This window comes from Dysidea avara, chromosome 7, assembly GCF_963678975.1.
Source record: "Dysidea avara chromosome 7, odDysAvar1.4, whole genome shotgun sequence".
NCBI lineage: Eukaryota > Metazoa > Porifera > Demospongiae > Dictyoceratida > Dysideidae > Dysidea > Dysidea avara.
The window spans coordinates 16,719,271-16,741,365 of NC_089278.1; the positions used below are offsets into that span (position 1 = coordinate 16,719,271).

A 22,095-nucleotide genomic window follows, 5' to 3' on the forward strand; every position below is an offset into this window, starting at 1 on the left:
GCTGAAAATCAGAATGTGGCTGGAATAATCATCATAGAAAGTCCTTGCAGTAGTACAGAAGAATCGGATTACAAATCACTGAGTTATGATTCGAAAGGCAACTACGTGCAGCAAATGCGAGATCGAGATACTCTAATAGAACAGTCGCCCTAATAAAGCATTCAGCTGCATTTATAATTTACACAGTTATATTACATTGCAAGTTATTCTGTAGGGAATTCAGCTACAAACAAGTCACCCTGTAGTCAGATCAGCTAGAAGAAGGTACCTAATAGAGAGTTCAGCTACAAAGAAGCCATCATGTAGAGAGTTCAGCTCAAATAAATCACCCTGTAGAGAATTCAGCTACAAACAAATTACGCTGTAGAGAGATCAGCTAGAAGAAGTCACCTTGTAGAGAGTTCAGTTACAAAGAAACAATCATGCAAAGAGTTTAGCTGCAAACGAATCAGCCAGTAGAAAGTTCCGCTATGAACAGATCACACTATAGAGAGTTCAGTTAGAAACAAGTCATCCTGTAGAGAGATCAGCTAGAAGTTACCTTGTAGAGAATTCAGTTACAAAGAAACAATCATGCAAAGAGTTTAGCTGCAAACAAATCACCCAGTAGAAAGTTCTGCTATGAACAGATCACACTGTAGAGAGTTCGGTTAGAAACAAGTCATCCTGTAGATAGATCAGCTAGAAGAAGTCACTTTGTAGAGAGTTCAGCTACAAAGAAACCACCATGTAAGAGAGTTCAGCTGCAAACAAATCACCTGTAGAGGGTTCAGCTAGGAACAAGTCACCCTGTACAGAGATCAGCTAGAAACAAGTCATCCTGTAAAGAGTTCAGCTAGTAGAAGTTACATTGTAGAGAGTTCAGCTACAAAGAAACTACCATGTAGAGAGTTCAGCTGCAAACAAATCGCCCTGTAGAGATTTTAACTACAAACAAATCACCCTGTAGAAAGATCAGCTAGAAGAAGTAACCTTGTAGAGAGTTCAGCTAGAAACAAATCACCCTGTAGAGAGTTCAGCTAGAAACAAGTCACCCTGTAGAGAGATCAGCTAGAAACAAGCCACCCGTAGAGAGTTCAGCTAGAAGAAGTTACATTGTAGAGAGTTCAGCTACAAAGAAACTACCATGTGAGAGTTCAGCTGCAAACAAATCGCCCTGTAGAGAATTTAGCTACAAACAAATCACCCTGTAGAAAGATCAGCTAGAAGAAATTACCTTGTAGAGAGTTCAGCTACAAACAAATCACCCTGTAGAGAGTTCAGCTACAAACAAGTCATCCGGTAGAGAGATCAGCTAGAAGGATAACCTTGCAGAGAGGTCAGCTACAAAGAAATCACCCTGCTTCATCTTTTCTTCTTCCTGTAGTAAAGAAAAAATGATAGGTTTAAAAGCCCTAAAGCCGGCCATAGGCTGGCTTTGGGTATACAAATACAAAAAGAAGTGAAATCTAATCCAAAACAGCCAAGCTGTAAAAAAAGAGTACGGCCCTGAGAAAGGCTATGGTGAAAAAAGATGTGAAATCGAAGGTGGCGGCCAAGAAATGGCTGTGATGGTAGGTTAATGGTAAAAATTTTAATAACAACAATTCAGGTGAATTTTGTGTGGCACCAAATTCACCTGAATTGTTGTTATTAAAATTTTTACCGTTAACCTACCATCACAGCCATTTCTTGGCCGCCGCCTTGGATTTCACATCTTTTTTCACCATAGCCTTTCTCAGGGCCGCATTCTTTTTTTACAGCTTGGCTGTTTTGGATTAGATATAAACTACACTGTACATAATATTGATCAGTGTAGATGTGAATGTAGTGACACTTTATTAATAATTGTAATCTCTATTCAAATGTAGATCTACCACCAGCAATTACCAGCTCTCCTACTGATCAAACAGCCATGATGTGTTCCAGCATTACACTAACTTGTCAAGCAGACAGAGCTATATTCTATGTTTGGGAGAAACTAAGTGGCAGTATTCCAACTAATGCTATTGGAGTAAATACAGATAATATTACTCTTATAAATGTACAACAAGAAGATAGTGGTAATTACAGATGTGTTGCAGCCAACACGTGTGAAAGTAGTTATTCCGAGTATGCTACTGTTAACATTACCAGTGGTAAGATTGTTAAATTTAATATGATATTTATAATCACCATACATATGAAATGTGCATAATATTTTTGGATTTTCCTGCTGATACATATGCCCAAAGCCCTAGGGCTGCAGGCATGCATATCGGACAAATCCCAAGTGTCCACGTTACAGTTAATATGTAATACTTCCATTGCAGGATAATAGCCTGTGTCAGGTGAGTATTCACACATGCCAATATGAGTTCTCTTTTTTATATACGTACATACCTGAAAGATTCGATTATGGCTAGGCTACATGTAGTATTGTAGTTATATTTGTTATAATGAACGGACGAGTCCTAAGGATATCACGGAAAAGGTTGAGTTGGGTGAATCTTAGGGAATTTGCAAGTGTTTAAATGCTATTGCGTTGTTTAAAGATACGAAAGCCTAAAGGGGTAAGCTTCATTGTAGATTGGTTAACTGTAATGTGGGTGTGGTCCATATTTGAAAACATGCCAAATGTTTGTGAATGTGTTATAAGACTACTTTTCACCTTTACATAATATTTTCCAACTCATAGAATGTCGAGGATACTGAAATTCCTTTATCTGAGTGCTTCTTGTGCCAGACTCCAATTTGTGGTAATAGTCACATGAGCATTACTTTGATTGATTTCAGTGTGAGCCTTTATGAAACAAACAGGGCATGCCACTACTGCAATCAACATTAAGGCTATACTTGCTTTGCGGATGAAAGTTGCCAGCTGTTTTGAAGTGCAACCAGTTTCCCAGGATGCATCTCAGTGTACACTGGCATACATTTAGTTGTAACTCTGTGAAGTGGTATACATGGCAATGTATTCTCTGGAATTCCTTTGATCTGAAGTGTACATATGCTCTATGTAACACTTTCACACCTCAGATCAAAGAAGCTGCCCGGGGTACATTTCATATGTAGCCCAGCTAGCCAGGCTACAACTGGGCAGGCTACAACCCTGAACTGGGCAGTATGGTGGCCCCGAAGGGTCACCGCCGCCGAAGTGAAAGGCCAATATCGTACCCGAAACCCGATATTGGACCCGAAATACCGATATCGGGTAGAAGTTTCGATTTGGCATTTTAGAGGTTATTCTCCATCCTGCACATGATAATCATATGATTGACAACATAACAGACACCAAGAATGATTCAGGAGCTGATTGAGGGGTGCTAGCTAGTACTTAAAATGCTGAGACTAGGAAATCATAAAAATTTGTAATTTCTGTTATCTGCTATTGTTAAACCAGCTGCTGTTGCTTGCTGCTTGCTGGCTGCTGCTGCTTGCTGCTTGCTGGCTGCTGCTGCTTGCTGGCTGCTGCTGCTTGCTGGCTGCTGCTGCTGCTTGCTGGCTGCTGCTGCTTGCTGCTTGCTGCTGCTGGCTGCTGCTACTAGCTGTTTTTGCTGCTGCTGCTGCTGGCTGCTGCTACTAGCTGTTTTTGCTGCTGCTGCTGCTGCTGCTGCTGCTGCTGCTGCTGCTGCTGCTGCTGCTAGCTGCTGGTTGTTGCTGCTACTAGCTGTTACATGCTAGCTGCTTTGCTGGTTGCTGTTGCTAGCTCGCTGCTTTAGCTAGCTGCTACTGTTTGCAGTTTTGTACTACTGTTTGCAATTTACTGCTTTTGGCTGCTGTTGCTGCTGCTGCTGCTACTGCTGCTGTTACTTGTATTAGCAGCTGATGTTGTTTCTACCTACAGCTGACTTGTACTTTGCTGTCACTGTGACTACTCTTGATCTTGCTTCTTGCAACTGGCTATTTTCACAGCTTAATACAGCTGATAACAACTGTGTGCTGCTTGATGTTAACTACTGTTTGCAGCTCTCTGTTGTGTGTAGCATTCTGACATTGCCTTTAGCTGGTTTTAACTGCTTACAGCTAGCTGCTATGTATTGTTACAATATTCCACCTGCAAGCTAGTTGATATTTCACCAGCAATCTAGCCAATGTTTCACCTGAAAACTAGCTGATGTTTCACTAGCTGATGTTTCACCTGCTAGTTAATTGGTATTTCACCTGCAAAATAGCCAAGTTTTCATTTGCAAACTAGCAGATGTTTCACCTGCAAGCCGGCCAATTTTTCACCTGCAAACTAGCCGATACTTCACTTGCAAACTAGCCAATATTTCACCTACAAACTAGCTGATGTTTCACCTGCTAGTTAGTTGAGTTTTCACCTGCAAACTAGCCAATTTTTCTCCCACAAACTAGTTGATTTTTCACCTGCAAACTAGCCACTTTTTCTCTTGCAAACTAGGCAATGTTTCACCTGCAAACTAGCCAATGTTTCACCTGCAAACTAGCTGATGTTTCACCTGCTAGTTAGTGGATGTTTCACCTGTAAATTAGCTGATTTGTTACCTGCAAACCTACCTGCAAACTAGCCAATGTTTCACCTACAAACTAGTTGATGTTTCACCTGCAAACTAGCCAATTTTTCACCTACAAACTAGCCAATGTTTCACCTGCAAACTAACTGATGTTTCACCTGCAAACTAGCAGATGTTTCACTTACAAACTAGCCAATTTGTCACCCGCAACTAGCCAATATTTCATCTGCAAACTAGCCAATGTTTCACCTGCAAACTAACTGAGTTTTCATCTGCAAACTAGCTGATGTTTCACCTACTAGTTTGCCAATGTTTCATCGGTAAACTAGCTGATTTTTCACCTGCAAACTTACCTGTAAACTAGCCCATACTTCACCTACAAACTAGCTAATGTTTCACCTGCAAGCTAGCCAATATTTCACTTGCAAACTAGCCAATATTTCACTTGCAAACTAGCCAATGTTTTCCCTACAAATTAGCTGATGTTTCACCTGCTAGTTAGCAGATGCTTCACTTGAAAACCAGCTGATGATTCACCTGCTTAACAAATTAGCTATTGGTCAAGCTGCAAACTAGCTAAAAATTTCTACTACAAATATTATAGCTGACGTTGCACTTACTATAAGGAAACCAGGTAAATGGTGTACCTGATAACTAGCTGATTTACCACTAGTAAACTAGCTAATTTTTCAGCTTCATTCTAAGTATTATTTTATCTGCTGCATAGGAAATATTCAACTGCTAACTATCTAATATTTCACCTGCAAGCTAGTTAATGTTTCCCTACAAATTAAACTAGCTAATATTTCTCCTGCAAGTTAGTTAATGTTTCCCTACAAATTAAACTAGCTAATATTCTAGCTGCAAGCTATAGCAGATGTTCCAATTGTAAACTAGCTAATAATTTAGCTGCAAATTAGCTAATGTTTCACTCATATCACCTAAAAGCTACTTAACATTTGATCTGCAAAAGCTAAAATAGTTTTCCCTGTATGCTATCTAATATTTTGCCTGCAAATTAGCTATGTTCCACCTGTTAACTAACTAATGTTAAATTAGTTAAAGATCGAGCTACAAACTGACTAAGTGATATTTCACTTACATGCATATCAACTCATGTTCCACCTGAAAATTAGCAAATGATTCACCTGCAAACTAAAGGCGCTTCTGGTGCATACACTGTCTGCTACTTCTTTACAGCCAACAGTTGTTACTCACAATTTGTTGCTTGTAATTTTGTAGTTGCTGCTGCTTCTTACAACAGGCTGCTGCTGTTTGCAACTATTAATGTTTTTACCTGCTACTTCTGACTGCTGCAGCTGCTTGCAACTGCTGCTTACAACTGTCTATTACTCAATACAAGTTGTATCTAGATGCTACTGCTCTTAGCTGCTGCTACTAATTGCAGCTTTCTGTTGATATTTTGACAGTTTGCAACAGGCTGCTGCTGCTTATTGCTTGCTTGCTGCTGCTGTAACTGTTTTTAATTCTACTGATGGCTGTTGGCTGCTACAGGGTATACTTACAGTTGACCACTGCTTGTGGTTAACTGCTGCTTGCAATTGGTCAATACTCCTTGCAGCTGTTGCCGCTGCTTCTTGCACCTGACTGTTACTACTGCATATAGCTTGTAGCTGCCTGCTACTGTCTGTAGTTGGTTACTGGTTAGTACAGTTGTGATTATGGCTTGCTGTTGCTGGTGATAGTCTAGTCGTCTGCTACTACTTCTTGTAGCTTACTGTTACTTGAAGATTGCTACTGTATGCACCTAACTACCAACTGCTTCTGCTGGCTGGGAATTGTTGCTGCTGCCACAGCCATGTGCAGTTTGCTGTTGTTTCTAGCTTTCCACATGCTTACTAATGCAATTAATGTACTAATGTATGCAGTAATTAATCTGAGATTGCAAAGTAATTAAGATGAGAAAAATAAATTCAGTTAAATGTATGTGTCAGTTAAATGTATGTGTCAAGCTTGATGTGTACTTAATGGGTTGTATAAGTACATACGTAACAAAGTGCTTACTCAATCATTTAGTGGAAATTATTTCATTACTATGTGTACATATCTTATTCCATGTCATGTGTAATCATTAATTTAACAGGGGTGGTATACCTGACAAATTATTTTAGGGAAAACAAAAGTGATGGAAAAGCAAAAATCTTTATGCATACTATAGGTATCTGTTTAATAATTCCTGAAGTCAACTGCTGCATAATAATTATATTCTGACTCTTGATACCTAACTCATGTAACTCACAAATATCATAGCATAAGTAAAAAATGGCCAATTATCTGATTGAATGTGTATAGTTAAGAGTATTCCAGTGTCATTGGATATGAACTTAGTTCCAGCTACTCATCACTATTATGAACAGTTATTTATAAGCCATTAGTTTTATGTAACGCCATACATGATGTGTCTTGTGGTGGAACCATCACTACCAGTGTTGGGAGTAATGCGCTACTTATGTAACGCATTACGTAGTATTATTACTTTTGTGGTAACAAAGTAATATAACGAAATACGCTATAAAAACAGGTAATATAACGCAAGCTACTTTACTTACAAATGTAATGTGTTACCTAAGTAATATAGTTACTGTAACGAGTCTAATATTACGTAATATTATTACTACAGGTAACGAAGTTACTAGTCTCGTTAGTTATCCTCTGAGTAATGCCTATAGCCACAGCGAAGTAACGAGGCCTACTGAATGAAGCTTATTTACCAGCTTCTTACTTATAACCAAAATTTGCATATTGTCCAACAGCGCAATCATGTCATGTGATAAGGTGGTGGTTTCACACGTGACAGCTTAAGGCTGTGGACACAAAGTAATATAATATGTAATATTATTACAGTTACTTTATTTTATGGGTAATATGTAACTGTAACTAAATAGTTCAGTTGCAAGTAATATGTAATATGTAACTAGTTACTTTTACAAAGTAACTTGCCCAACACTGATCACTACAGTATTGATGAAAGGCTATGAAGAAGGCTGTTAACTGAGAACTCAAGCATTCTACATCCCACCACTGTTTTTGGTGTGAGATGTGATCATGATAATATAAGGCAACTCTACCAAGGTATCTGTTAATCCAACCACATTCATCTATTTAGTATTTGATGTAGTACTGTATAAATTGTAATGTGCCATATGTAGTAAGATATGCCTTAGAGGCAAATGTGTTGGTAAACATTTGCTATTTTGCAGATGGAATATTGCCTAGTTTATAAGTGGAATATGAAGATAAACATTAAGTAGTTTACAGGTTAATCATATAAACTGTTTTGCAGGTAGAACATGAACTAGCAAAGATAGAATATTAGCTGGCCTGAAACTGGGGTATTAGCTAGTTTGCAGGTGGAATATTAGTTATGAAATGCTGAGAAGTTCACAGCAGGAACATGAGCTAGTTACAGATGGAGATTTTAAGTGGAGCATTAGCTGGTTTTTCATCTGCTAGTTTGTATGCCATTATCAGCAAATTAAGCGACAGCTAATGATTGTGGTGGAGCTTTAGCCAGATTGCAGCTTGTGTAATAGTTAGATTATTGGCTAGTTTACAGGTGAAACATTGCTGGTTTGTAGCCAAAACATCAACAGGTGAATAATTTGGAGAGCTAGTTTGCAGGTGAAACATCAACTAGTTTGCAGGCGATAATTAGATAGTTTGATATTGTAAAAATATACTGTATAGCAGCTGGCTAAAGGTGCTGCAAATGGCAGATAGCTACAGAGAGTATTTAACCTAAAGCAGCATTCAGCTATTATATCAGCTGTAAAAAGCTACAAGAAGAAGCCAGCTGCAAGAATCAAAATCAAGATCAGTCACAGGAACAGTGCACTGTACAAGTAGAACCACTATCAGCTACAGGTAGAAGCAACATCAGCTGCTAGTAGCAGTATCAGCAGCATTAAAAAATGGTGAGCTGTAAACAGTAGTGCAAACCTGACAGCCAGCTAAAGTACCTACCAGCAGCTAGCAGTAGCAGCAGCAGTAGCAGTAGCAGTATCAGCAGCATTAAAAAATGGTGAGGCTGTAAACAGTAGTGCAAACCTGACAACCAGCTAAAGTACCTACCAGCAGCTAGCAGTAGCAGCAGCAGCAGTAGCAGCAGCAGCAGCAGTAGCAGCAGTAGCAGCAGCAGCAGCAGCAGCAGCAGTAGCAGCAGCAGCAGCAGTAGCAGCAGCAGCAGTAGTAGCAGTAGCAGCAGCTCCTAGTAGCAACAGGAGCAGCAACATTCAGCCAGCAGCTGCAGAAGTAGTTAGCAGTATCCATGCAGCAGCTAGTGGTAGCAATAGCATAGCAGTAGCAGCAGTAGCTAACAACTATAGCAACTTTAGCAGCTAGTAGAGCAGCACCTAGCAGCTAGTAGAGCAGCACCTAACAGCTAGTAGAGCAGCACCTAGCAGCTAGTAGAGTAGCACCTAGCAGCTAGTAGAGCAGCACCTAGCAGCTAGTAGAGTAGCACCTAGCAGCTAGTAGGGCAGCACCTCAGCAGCAACTACAAATTACAAGGAACAAATTGTAAGTAGGAACTGTTGGCTGTAAAGAAGCAGCAGAGAGCATATGCAGCAGATGCGCCTTTAGTTTGCAGGTGAATCATTAGCTAATTTTCTGGTGGAACATGAGTTAATATGCATGTAAGTGAAATAGCTTGATCTGTAGCTTGATCTTTAATTAATTTAAACATTAGTTAGTAAACAGACATCAGCTAAATTGCAGGCAGAATATTAGATGGTATATAGGGAAACTTTTTTTTAGCTTTTGCAGATTGAATATTAACTAGCTTTTAGGTGAATCGGGTGAAACATTAGCTAATTTGTAGCTACATTATTAACTAGTTTACAATTAGAACATCAGTTGTAGTTTCAGCTAGAATATTAGCTAGTCTAATTTGTAGGGAAGCATTAACTAGCTTGCAGGTGAAATATGAGCTAGTTATCAGTTGAACATTTCCTATGCAGCAGACAAAATATTACTTAGAATGAAGCTGAAAAATTAGCTAGTTTACTAGTAGTAACTCAGCTAGTTACCAGGTACACCATTACCTGGTTTCCTTATAGTAAGTGTAACATCGGCTATATTATTTGCAGTAGAACTTTAGCTAGTTTGCAGCTTGACCAATAGCTAATTTATTAACTATTTGTAGGTGAATCATCAGCTGGTTTGAAAGTGAAACATCCACTAACCAGCAGTTGAAACATCAGATAGTTTGCAGCTGAAACATTAGCTAGTTTCCAGGTGAAACATCTGCTAGTTTCCAGGTGAAAACTTGGCTAGCTTCCAGGTGAAACATTGGCTAGTTTGCAGGTGGAACATCAACTAACTAGCAGGTGAAACATTGGCTAGTTGTCAGGTGAAACATTGGCTAGTTTGCTGGTGAAATATTGACTAGCTTGCAGGTGGAATGTTGTAACAATACATAGTAGCTGGCTGTAAGCAGCTAAAGCCAGCTATAGGCAATGTCAGATCGCTACACACAACAGAAAGCTGCAAACAGTAGTTAACATCAAGCAGTACACAGCTGTTATCAGCTGCATAAAACTACAAAATAATAGTTGCAAGAAACAGCAAAGAACAAGTAGCAGCACTATCAAGCTGTAGATAGAAGCAGTATCAGCTGCCAGTACAAGTAGCAGCAGCATGCAGCAACAGCAGCCAAAAGTAGTTAACTGTAAACAGTAGTACAAAACTGCAAACAGTAGCAGCCAGCTAAATCAGCTGGCAGCAGCAACAACTAGCAGCAGCAGTCAGCAAAGCAGCTAGCAGTTAACAGCTAGCATTAGCAGCAGCAGCAGCAAGCAGTTAACAGATAGCAGCCAGCAGCAGCCAGCAGCGGCAGGCAGTTAACAGATAGCAACCAGCAGCAACACCAACAGCAGCCAGCAGCAGCAGCAGCTGGTTTAACAATAGCAAACAACAGAAATTACGAAATTTTAATGATTGCCTAGTTTTGGCAGCATTTTAAGTACTAGCTAGTTCCCCTAAATCAGCCCCTGAATTATTCTTGGTGTCTACTATGTTGTCAATCATATGATTATCTAATCCAAAACAGCCAAGCTGTAAAAAAAGTGTGCGGCCCTCAGAAAGGCTATGGTGAAAAAAGATGTGAAATCCAAGGTGGCGGCCAAGAAATGGCTGTGATGGTAGGTTAATGGTAAAAATTTTAATAAAGACAATTCAGGTGAATTTTTGTGCCGCTTCACAAAATTTACCTGAATTGTCATTACTAAAATTTTTACCATTAACCTACCATCACAGCCATTTCTTGGCCGCCACCTAGGATTTCACATCTTTTTTCACCATAGCCTTTCTGAGGGCCGCACACTTTTTTTACAGCTTGGCTGTTTTGGATTAGATTTCATTTCTTTTTGTATTTGTATACCAGCTTTGGGACTTTTTTAACCTACGTTTTTTTCTTTACTACAGGAAGAAGAAAAGATGAAGTAGATGTACTTTAAATATTTTATCAGTAAATGTACAAATTATATATACTGTATAATACATATTTGACCGCATTTGCGAAAAGGGGTCTTCCACACACATCCAATTTGCCAACTTTGACAATTGATAACTTCAGATTGGAAAGAGCTATTGCCTTGATATTTGGGCAGTGGTGAGCACCACTATAGCTGAATACATGGTGAAATTTTCAGGTTAATATGTTACTTGAACACTGAGTTATGGTCTCCAACGTTTACGGAATTGGATGTGTGTGGAAGACCCCTTTTCGCAAATCCGGTCACATATATTGATTACAGAAATCTCCATGGTGGTTTCTTTGTAACTGAACACTCTACAAGGTGACTTCTTCTAATTGCTCTCTCTACAGGGTGAATTGTTTGTAGCTGAACGATCTACAAGGTAACTTCTTCTAGCTGATCTCTCTACAGGGTGATGTGTTTGTAGCTGAATTTTGTATAGGTGATTTGTTTGCAGCTGAGCTCTTTACAGAATGGTTTCTTTGTAGCTGAACTCTCTAAAAGGTAACTTCTTCTAACTGATCTTTCAATCTACAGGGCAATTTGTTTCTGGCAGAATTTTCTACAGGGTGATTTCTTTGCAGCTGAACTCTCTACATGGTGGTTTCTTTGTAGCTGAACTCTCTACAAGGTAATTTCTTCTAGCTGATCTCTCTACAGGGAGATTTGTTCGTAGTTGAATTCTGTACAGGTGATTTGTTTGCAGCTGAGCTCTTTACAAAATGGTTTCTTTGTAGCTGAACTTTCTCCAAGTTAACTTCTTCTAACTGATCTTTCTACAGGGTGATTTGTTTGTAACTAAACTATCTACAAGGTAATTTCTTCTTGCTGATCTCTCTACAGGGTGATTTGTTTGTAGCTGAATTCTGTACAAGTGATTTGTTTGCAGCTGAGCTCTTTACAGAATGGTTTCTTTGTAGCTGAACTCTCTACAGGGTGATTTGTTTGTAGCTGAAATCCCTACAAGGTAACTTCTTCTAGCTGATCTCTCTACAGGGTGATTTGTTTGTAGCTGAACTCTCTACAAGGCGATACTTCTAGGTGATCTCTCTACAGGATTCCTTGTTTCTAACTGAACTCTCAACAGGGTGATGTGTTCATAGCTGAACTTTCTACTGGGTGATTTGTTTGCAGCTGAACTCTCTAAATGGTGGTTTCTTTGTAGCTGAACACTCTACAATGTGACTTCTTCTAGCTGAACTCTCTACAAGGTGACTTGTTTCTAGCTGATCTCTCTACAGGGTGACTTGTTTCTAACTGAACTCTCTACAGGTGATTTGTTTGTAGCTGAACTCTCTACATGGTGGTTTCGTTGTAGCTGAACTCTCTACAAGGTAACTTCTTCTAGTTAATCTTTTTACACTGCATATTTGTTTGTAGCTGAGTTCTCTACAGGGTGATTTGTTTGCAGCTGAACTCTCTACATGGGAGTTTCATTGTAGCTGAACTCTCTACAATGTGACTTCTTCTAGCTGAACTCTCTACAGGGTGACTTGTTTCTAGCTGAACTCTCTACAGGTGATTTGTTTGCAGCTGAACTCTCTACATGGTGGTTTCTTTGTAGCTGAACTCTCTACAAGGTAACTTCTTCTAGCTGATCTTTCTACAAGGTGATTGAGTTTTTTGCAGCTGAACTCTTTACATGGTGGTTGCTTTGTAGCTGAACTCTCTAAAAGGTGACTTCTTTTAGCTGAACTCTCTACAGGATGATTTGTTTGCAGCTGAACTCTCTACGTGGTAGTTTCTTTGTAGCTGAACTCTCTACAATGTGACTTCTTCTAGCTGAACTCTCTACAGGCTGACTTGTTTTTAGCTGATCTCTCTACAGGGTGACTTGTTTCTAGCTGAACTCTCTATAGGTGATTTGTTTGCAGCTGAACTCTCTACATGGTGGTTTCTTTGTAGCTGAACTCTCTACAAGGTAACTTCTTCTAGCTGATATTTCTACAGGGTGATTTGTTTGTAGCTGAATTCTCTACAGGGTGATTTATTTGCAGCTTAACTCTCTACAAGGTGACTTCTTCTAGCTGAACTCTCTACTGAGTGATTGATTTTTTTTGCAGCTGAACTCTCTACATGGTGGTTTCTTTGTAACTTAACTCTCTACAGGGTGATTTGTTTGTAGCTGAACTCTCTACAGGGTGATCTGTTCATAGCTGAACTCCCTATAAGGTAACTTCTTCTAGCTAATCTTTCTACAGGGCGATTTGTTTATAGCTGAGTTCTCTACAGGGTGATTTGTTTGCAGCTGAACTCTACATGGTAGTTTCTTTGTAGCTCTACAATGTGACTTCTTCTAGCTGAACTCTCTACAAGGTGACTTGTTTCTAGCTGATCTCTCTACAGGGTGACTTGTTTCTAGCTGAACTCTCTACAGGTGATTTGTTTGCAGCTGAACTCTCTACATGGTTTATTTCTTTGTAACTGAACTCCCTGCAAGGTGACTTCTTCTAGCTGATCTCTCTACAGGGAGATTTGTTTGTAGCTTAACTCTCTACAGGTGATTTGTTTGCAGCTGAACTCTCTACATGATGGTTTCTTTGTAGCTGAACTCCCTACAAGGTAATTTCTTCTAGCTGATCTCTCTACAGGCCGATTTGTTTGTAGCTGAACTCTCTACATGATGGTTTCTTTGTAGCTGAATTCTTTACAAGGTGATTTCTTCTATAGCTGATCTTTCTACAGGGTGATTTGTTTGTACCTGAACTATCTACATGATGGTTTCTTTGTAGCTGAACTCTCTACAAGGTAACTTCTTCTAGCTGATCTCTCTACAGGACAATTTGTTTGTACCTGAACTCTCACATGATTGTTTCTTTGAAGCTGAACTCTCTACAAGGTGATTTCTTCTAGCTGATCTTTCTACAGGGTGATTTGTTTGTAGCAGAACTCTCTACAAGGAAACGTCTTCTAGCTGATCTCTCTACAGGGAGATTTGTTTGTAGCTGAACTATCTATACATGATTTGTTTGCAGCTGAATTCTCTACATGATGGTTTCTTTGTAGCTGAACTCTCTACAAGGTAACTTCTTCTTACTTATCTCTCTACAGGGTGATTTGTTTGTAGCTGACTTTCTACAAGGAAACCTCTTTTAACTGAGCTCTGTACAGGGTGAATTGTTTGTAGCTGAACTATCTACAAGGTAACTTCTTCTAGCTGATCTCTCTACAGGATGATTTGTTTGTACTGAACTATCTACAAGGTAACTTCTTCTAGCTGATCTCTCTACAGGGTGATTTGTTTGTAGCTGAATTCTGTATAGGTGATTTGTTTGCAGCTGAACTCTTTACAGAGTGGTTTCTTTGTAGCTGAACTCTCTACAAGGTAACTTCTTCTAGCTGATGTATCTACAGGGTCACTAGTATGTAGCTGAATTCTCTACATGGTGGTTTCTTTGTAACTGAACTATCTACAAGGTGACATCTTCTAGCTGATCTTTCAACAGGGTGATTTGTTTGTAACTGAACTCTCTACAAGAAAACTTCTTCTAACTGATGTCTGAACAGGGTGAATTGTTTGTAGCTGAACTCTCTACAGGGTGATTTGTTTGTAGCTGATCTCTATACAGGTTACTTATTTCTAACTGATCTCTTGAATTCTGTTCAGGGTGACTGCTCTATTAGGATGACTGCTCTATTAGAGTATCTCGATCTCGCACTTGCTACACCAAGTTGGATTTCGTGTTATAACTCCGTGACTTTAAGTCTGATTCTTCTACACCATTGAAGAGCCTTTCTAAGATGATAACTCCATCTGTACAGCGATTTTCAAAGCATTACCCCAAGTGGTTTATCTGGTAGGCGTGGCAAGCATAATAATAATAATAATAATAATAAAAATTAAAAATTAGCTAATCTCGATTGCGTAATTGTTACACACTGTTGGTTTTTTCGTTGTATCTTCCTGGTTTTTAGCTCGATTTCTTTCAAACTACAAAAGGTTTGAGGTTCAATAGTTAACCTATTCACCCACCGATTTTCAGCTTCTTCCCATACGCGGTTTACCCTGTAGGCGTGACAACATATTGGTGTTATTTTTCGTGCATAATCGCTCATAACTCTTTGCCTGTGTATGGTATTCCAGCCAAAGTTGGTACCGAGATGCGCCTTTATACCCCCCTTCTGTGTGCCAAATTTCAAGGCAATCGGATAACGCGTTCGCGTTTTATAGCAGTTTTTGTAAGTGTGCGAAAAGAGGAAGAAAAATAAGAAGAAAAAAAAAACGAAGAAACTAAGCCAATTTTTGAAGTCGCATATCTCAGGAATGCCTGAAGCGATTTCGCTCAAATTTGGAATGTGGAGTGCTGAAGGTGGAGGGAATCTACACAGCAAAATTTGTCTTGTTTCATCAAGGCAGCACAGAGCTACGGAGGTGCGAAAATTGCGTTTTCTTTCTTCCTGTCAATATACTCACGGGGGTTGCGCGCCGGCTTCTTGGGCCGCACGACACACTACCGTGTGTCTTGATCACATGCTGGATGGAGAACAACCACTAAAATGCCAAATCGGAATTTCTGCCCGATATCGGCATTGCGGGTCCTATATCGGGTTTCGGTGTCCGACGTTGGCATTTCACGTCGGCAGCGGTGACCCTTTAGGGCCACCATAGTATGGGCAGTGATTATGACATTGAGGCCGAAATCGATTGTGGGATCGATTAATACTCACATGATTAGGATGCACCGACTTGGATTTCGCCATGAATACCATTCAGACGGAGAGCGTTTTGCTATCCTTGCCATTCTACGCGTTAAAAAACTTGGGCTAAGGTGAGAACGAGTATAGTTTATTCACCGATTGTATCCGCATGTTTTTGAATACGGACACACCCCCATCACGAAGCTACCACTCTGCATGGAGTAACCACTCTACAAGCAAGCTTACCTATCTAGGCCTTTAGTGAACTTCGTAACCATGATTTTTCCATAAATGATTCAATAGCACTGATTAAAACATTAAAATTGCGTAGCTGAAATTCTCCATGATATCTAAAGAGAATCTGCTTCCTGATGCCAAACAACTATTTGCTGGTTCTGGGGTAAATGTGGCCAGTGATGGAGGCCCTTACCTTGGTGCTGCAATAGGCACTTTATCCTACATTCAAAATCATCTCTCTGAGAAGGTTCAAATTTGGACTGAAGAAGTAAAACTGTTGTCTAAGATCGATCAAGCTCAACCACATGCTGCCTATTGTGCCTTCACACATGGACTTTCTAGTCGGTGACTATTTCTTTGTTGTACTGTCCCTGGCATTTCTTCCTGTCTTCAGCCACTTGAAAATGTCATTCGCCAGGTTTTCATTCCTACGATCACTGGTCGCTCACCTCCATCTGACTCAACACGTAAGCTTTTCTGCCTTCCTGCTTGATGGGGTGGTCTTGGCTTACCTGAACCATCCTCTATCTGCGACAGTGAGTTTGCCGCTTCCCATAACATCTGTGAGCCGCTCTGCGACTTTATTTCTACTCCATCTCTTTCCTTTGCCGAGGTTTCTTCCTCCCAATTGAACAGGAAATCTTTGATTCACAAGTCGAAGGCTGAGGGATATTCTTCTCTGTCTTTGCGTGAGAACTTTGAGCCATCATTACAGTGTGCTGTTGACTTTGCTTCAGTTAAGGGGGCCTCTAGTTGGTTAACTGCCCTTCCTCTGCAGGAGTACGGATTTGCCTTGCACAAATCTGCTTTTCAAGATGCCCTTGCATTGCATTATGGTTGGTCTCCTCTTAGGGCTCCTTCCCTTTGTGCTTGTGGTTCCTCTTTTTCTGTAGAGCACGTGTTGTCATGTGGACTCCCTTCTTTGAGACGCAATGACATCAGGGACCTTACTACTTCTCTATTGACTGAAGTTTGTCCTCAGGTCATTGTTGAACCTGAGCTGCAACCTGTCTCAAATCCAGATGAGTACTCCCTCTCTACTTTGAATACTCAAGATGACGCTTGTCTGGATGTTGCAATGAATGGTTTTTTGGGTGGTCAATCAGAGAAATGCTTTGTGGATGTCAGAGTGTTCAATCCTTATGCTGCTTCAAATAAGTGCTCATCACTGTCTGCTGCCTATAAAAAACATGAGAACATCAAATGGCGTGCTTATGGCCAACGTATCCAAGAAGTTGAACGCACCTTATTCTCTCCCTTGGTTCTTTCTGCTACTGGAGGTCGGGCTCATGAAGCCACTATCTTTTACAAACGTCTGGCTTCTCTTTTGTCCAATAAGTGGGGGGATAGTTACTCGGTTACTCTAGGCTGGCTCCGTTGCTGTCTTTCCTTTTCTATGCTGTGTTCTGCTATTGCCTGTATCCGTGGTGCCTGGTCATCAACTGGTCACTTTGACAGAACTCCCCCTCCAATAGATCTGGTTTGGGGTAGAGTCACGTTTAATGTAATGATTTACTGCTTGAGCTTAAAGTTTTGTTTACTGTACTTGTGTGTTGTTTTATACTTTGTATCACGCAAAAAAAAAGATATCTCTAGGATATGTCCGTTCATCATAACCAAACGTAACCAAAACGTACTAGCTGCTGACCCATAATTGAAAATTTTAGGCATGCATTATAATACATCCAGTGGCTGCACTCGTATTGGCTTGGGTGATTGATCGCCCTTTATATATACAGGCAATCAGCCTGACAAGTGTTACATATTAGCTGTAACACTGTGCATTCAGGATTTGCCTGATATGTATGCCCTCTGCCCTTGGCCTCGGGCAGTCGGGCATACATATCAGGCAAAACCCTCATGCCCGTGTTACAACTATTACATATATCATACAGTACAGTAGTACTGTGTATTAGGGATCATGGAGGTTTGCACTTTTTCACAAATAATCGTAATTTCATGGCACCTTGGCAATCCCAAAAGTGTTTTCAGAGTGGCCAAAAGCACTTCCAATAGTATAAATATATAGATATATTTAACAGAATTTTCTACTCACAAACTAACTACCTGTGTGTCTGATGCTTTCAGACAAGCATAACTCAATAACAGCCAAGGCTACAAGCTTGATTTTTTACTGTTAAATGTTGCAATTGCTTCAACCAGACTGGTGCCTTTTGATGTACCACAGTATGTACAATGTATACATCATGAACTTACAGTACCGCCCAGAGGTAATGTTACACTCGCGAGCAGTTGACACTCGTACAGCCAATTTTCGAGCCACGATTTCTTTGGCATGTGTGTGCTAACTAACTCACCACCTGTAGCCACGATAGGCGAGCTCCCTCAGTTGGCTGCTCCAGTAACCGCATGCCTTTGCACGTGATGTATTCCAGTCGTGCATTGTGTCGAGTCGTGGCCTGGATTTGAGCGCTCGCGAGTGATTGTAACTTTACCTCTGGGCAGTACTGTACCTTTGTCCTCCTTTGTGTCCCATTTCTTCTTGCTGACTGTGCAAAGTGTTCATTTACAGTAATGCATGATGGCTTCCCTACATTTGTTACAGAAATTATCAGTATTTTTGACAGTGACTGCAGAGGTGCTTCTCATAATGTTATTCATTTGTAATGTAACAGGTTAAACATAGCTGAATATAAAGCACAATGGTCACTTCACCTTTTCAATAATTGAAAGTTCAGACATGTTTGCATGAAAACATTAAATATGGTGCCATTCGGTGGTAAACAAGCAAGTATAGAAGGAGAAATTAGGAGTTTTAAGTTTGATTAGGGATCATAGACATAAAAAGTAGTGAAGCAATGGAAGTTGCCTATACCTGTAGATTTAATCCCTAATTCAGTCATGGGTATAGAATGAAGTAGGGATTAAATTTCCACTACTACCACTAGTATATCTGCAGGTGTAGACAATCTCCCTTGTTTCATTACTTTTATGTCTACGATTCCTAATCAAATATAATATTCCTATTTTTTGAGTCTTGTAAACGTTGTATTTATCCTTGCTTTAAAAGCAACATTAGAGCATGCATTGGTGAACTTCTTTTAAAACAGTGCAGACAAAAGTTGTACTTTACAGACACTATATTTAGGAGAAAAATGGAGTGCTTGTAAAAGTGAATTTTTCTCATTTCTGTATGTATTGACCAATCAAACTTTCTGTTTAGTTATGGCTGTGCTTTAATTACCAATTTCTTTGAAATTTACACTCTTGGAATATAAGAATCTCAGCAACAGTAACTGATTGGATTCATATATTATGTGCTAGTCTGGTATGCATTAGCTAACATATTAATTGATGAAACTATATTACAGTTCCAACACCCACGGTTGTTGTGGCGACTATTGGTAATCAGACACTTGGTCAGCCATTCACTCTGGAATGTAATGTGACTACTGTGAGAGGTATCATTTGTAGAGTGGACATTGTGTGGAGTAGTGATGGTACGGAACTAGAGAGGGTGGAAGGAGTTAATATTAACTCAATGACAAGCAGTACTGCAGTGTACACTGACACCTATACTATATCACTACTAACAACATCTGATGATGATAAAGTATACCAGTGTGAAGTGGTGATCAATTCAGACCCATTGTTAAAAGCTAATGATGACATTGTACTGAATGTAATTGGTAAGTTTTGAATGTTTATATTAACACCACAGTGCATTTGTATTATTAACCATTCTTCCATACTACAATAGCCAGAGGAGCACCTTTGGCAATGTTTATATTATTAGCTAAATGTAAATCCAGAAGGATAACTATATGATAGGGTCCGCAACACGAATAATCAATTTATTCCAATCAACTACATAGCTGTTTTCATCTGTTAACCTAAGTGTGACTTGAGTAACACCAGCATGGCAGCCACTTTTTCTGGTAGAAAATAACAGAAATGTCTTAAAATCACATGATTTTTTCTGCAGCATTTTGTGTGGTTCTTTGTATGCCTTGATATTCACCCTCAACATTGTTCGAGCAATGTGTTATCAACTCAAAGTATCTGTTGTTTGATTTTATTGATCAGTTTTGGTGGCAGAACAATCTGTGTGGCTCTTTGATGACAAATAGAATGTTTGTTCCTCTAGAGCACAGGACAAGAAGAGCAACAACTGTGCCGTGAGTCAGCAATGACCAGTACTAGATAAAGTACCTGTATGTAAAGTATGGTTAAAATTGAAGCTTGTTAGCCACCTAGCTGTACACTGAAATTCAGTCAAAATGACACAATTTTTGCAAACAAATGTCAGAATGAGTGATGAATCAGTGAAACAGTCTCCGGTAGCAAGGATACAAAGCTTATTTTATCTTCATAGCAACACAGCATCACTGCCATTTTCCTGAAGGGTGTTGTACAGGTGCTTATTGCAGGATTTGTCGAAACTTGCCACCTTGACAAAACTGCTTCGCCAAAAGAGTGATAAATCAAAGTATATAAACCTAATCTCATTGACAACATAGTTGGCATACATGGTTACCTGATAAGTGGTTTAAAATCCTATCATGGAATGCTCCATATTGTTGTTCGGCAATACGGTTGAAATTTTTCCATATCAAGACTCATGGTAGTGAGTTGTGCAGCCAAGAAAGTAAAAAGCACACTTCCCAATAAACAAGCGCTACCACTACAATGTGAGTTATTTACATGTAGCAACAGTTTTGCAATCCTCACCATAATTCACGTGATTTGTACCATTTTAAAAACCTCGGCTTACAGACCTGTGACAAGCTTTCAACATCATATTAGAGATAAACAATCTTTGTATCCATACTAATTCACTTACCTAGTACGAGACAAATTGGCACCGAGGAACTTGGTTGATTGAATGCTGTTGCACACACCCTGATCAGTTGAGTTCATTTTCTTTGCAAGATGTAAAATTTTGAAGCCATATGATTTCACAATTCATTTCTCTGCCTCTCCTACCATTATTAAAATATAACTGCTATAAGCCATTTATGTTGCAAAGTGCCAGTAATAGTGGTAGCTAGAATTTTGGTGGATTGTTGTGAAGATGCCAACTGGATCTCCTTTAACAATCTTCAATTTCCTTTAAACGCTCACAGTGTATACATAATTATGATGATGGATATTATGCCTAGGCAGTGCCTTTCTAAGTTATTGTTTGTGGAAGAAGTTATACTTCTAACCACAACATCAATTAAACTCATGGGCTATTGTCTTGCTTTGTGTTTATATATGCATTATGTTTAGTTTGTTGTTGTTGTTGTATTTTATATCACTCCAACAAGGAGGAACGGAATTGTGCCGATTGTTGTGAACATAAATAATAAATCAAATCAATCAAAATCCTGCACAGTCTTTAAACCAGTTCAACTAGCTACCCTCCTTGGTAGCATTTCTAACATTTTATGCACTCACTTCAAAGTAACCCCAAAGGAGTGCAAGCTTAACTACAGACATGGGCAGTGCTCACTATTGTATTTCTTCCTTCCAAAGGGCAGTTGGATTATCCTCAAAATGTCTCTGGAGCTCTCAGTAGTTTACGGAGATTGAAATCACAACAGGACATGCCTGCACATCAGAAGAGACCTTTATCACAAGTATACTCATCAGGCTCTCAGGTTCCATTTCTGATCTGTTTTGAGCACCACAAGAGGCCCATAATCCCATTACCCTTTAAGTTGTATCCCTTAATAGCTGTCCTGGCTCTAGTTAAACATATGCATATTTCAACTAAATGTATACTAAATAATACATTAAAGAATGTTAAACAAATGTATTCTATGTTCCAAAAATACCTTGCGTGGCTACCTATATACATGGAACATGGGAGTAACAACCAAATGAACTACATGACAACCCATCCTAACCTGGAAGATGCACTGCCACTTCTATATCAGCTTTTTGAGCAGTTTTCCTACATCCTGCATTGTAATAATTTGAAGTTCCCTGTTACATTAACGGTATAACACCAAGGTTGAAATTTTCACTTTTCACTAACCTTACACTGTTGAACTGTTAAAATCTTAATATCTGTAGGATTGTACCCCCAGACCCACACATCAGTAACTGCTGTTACGTTGCCTATTGGAATTCCTCTTTGAAAATTGTGTTTAGACCCAACAATTACAATAATTATCATTATTAAATCAAAAATGGATCTGGCTACATAGTAGATACTATAGTCCAACAGCAAGCTTAAGATGTGAGCAGTCCAGCAGCAAAAAGCCTAAGGCTACTTTTGTTTTATCTTAAATGATGTGTTTGATTCCTACTGTAAACTTTAGCATCCAAGTGCCCAA

At 39.5% G+C, this 22,095-nt stretch overlaps 1 protein-coding gene across 1 annotated transcript in view; it reads left to right on the forward strand.

The window, feature by feature from the left end:
• The window catches only part of LOC136260774 (uncharacterized), a 192,834-nt gene that overhangs the window by 51,103 nt on the left and 119,636 nt on the right, over positions 1-22,095 (forward strand). The window contains exons 5-6 of the mRNA XM_066054640.1: positions 1,851-2,117; positions 19,141-19,458. Coding sequence (XP_065910712.1) covers positions 1,851-2,117; positions 19,141-19,458 — 585 coding nt within the window. The remainder of the gene's footprint in view (positions 1-1,850; positions 2,118-19,140; positions 19,459-22,095) is intronic.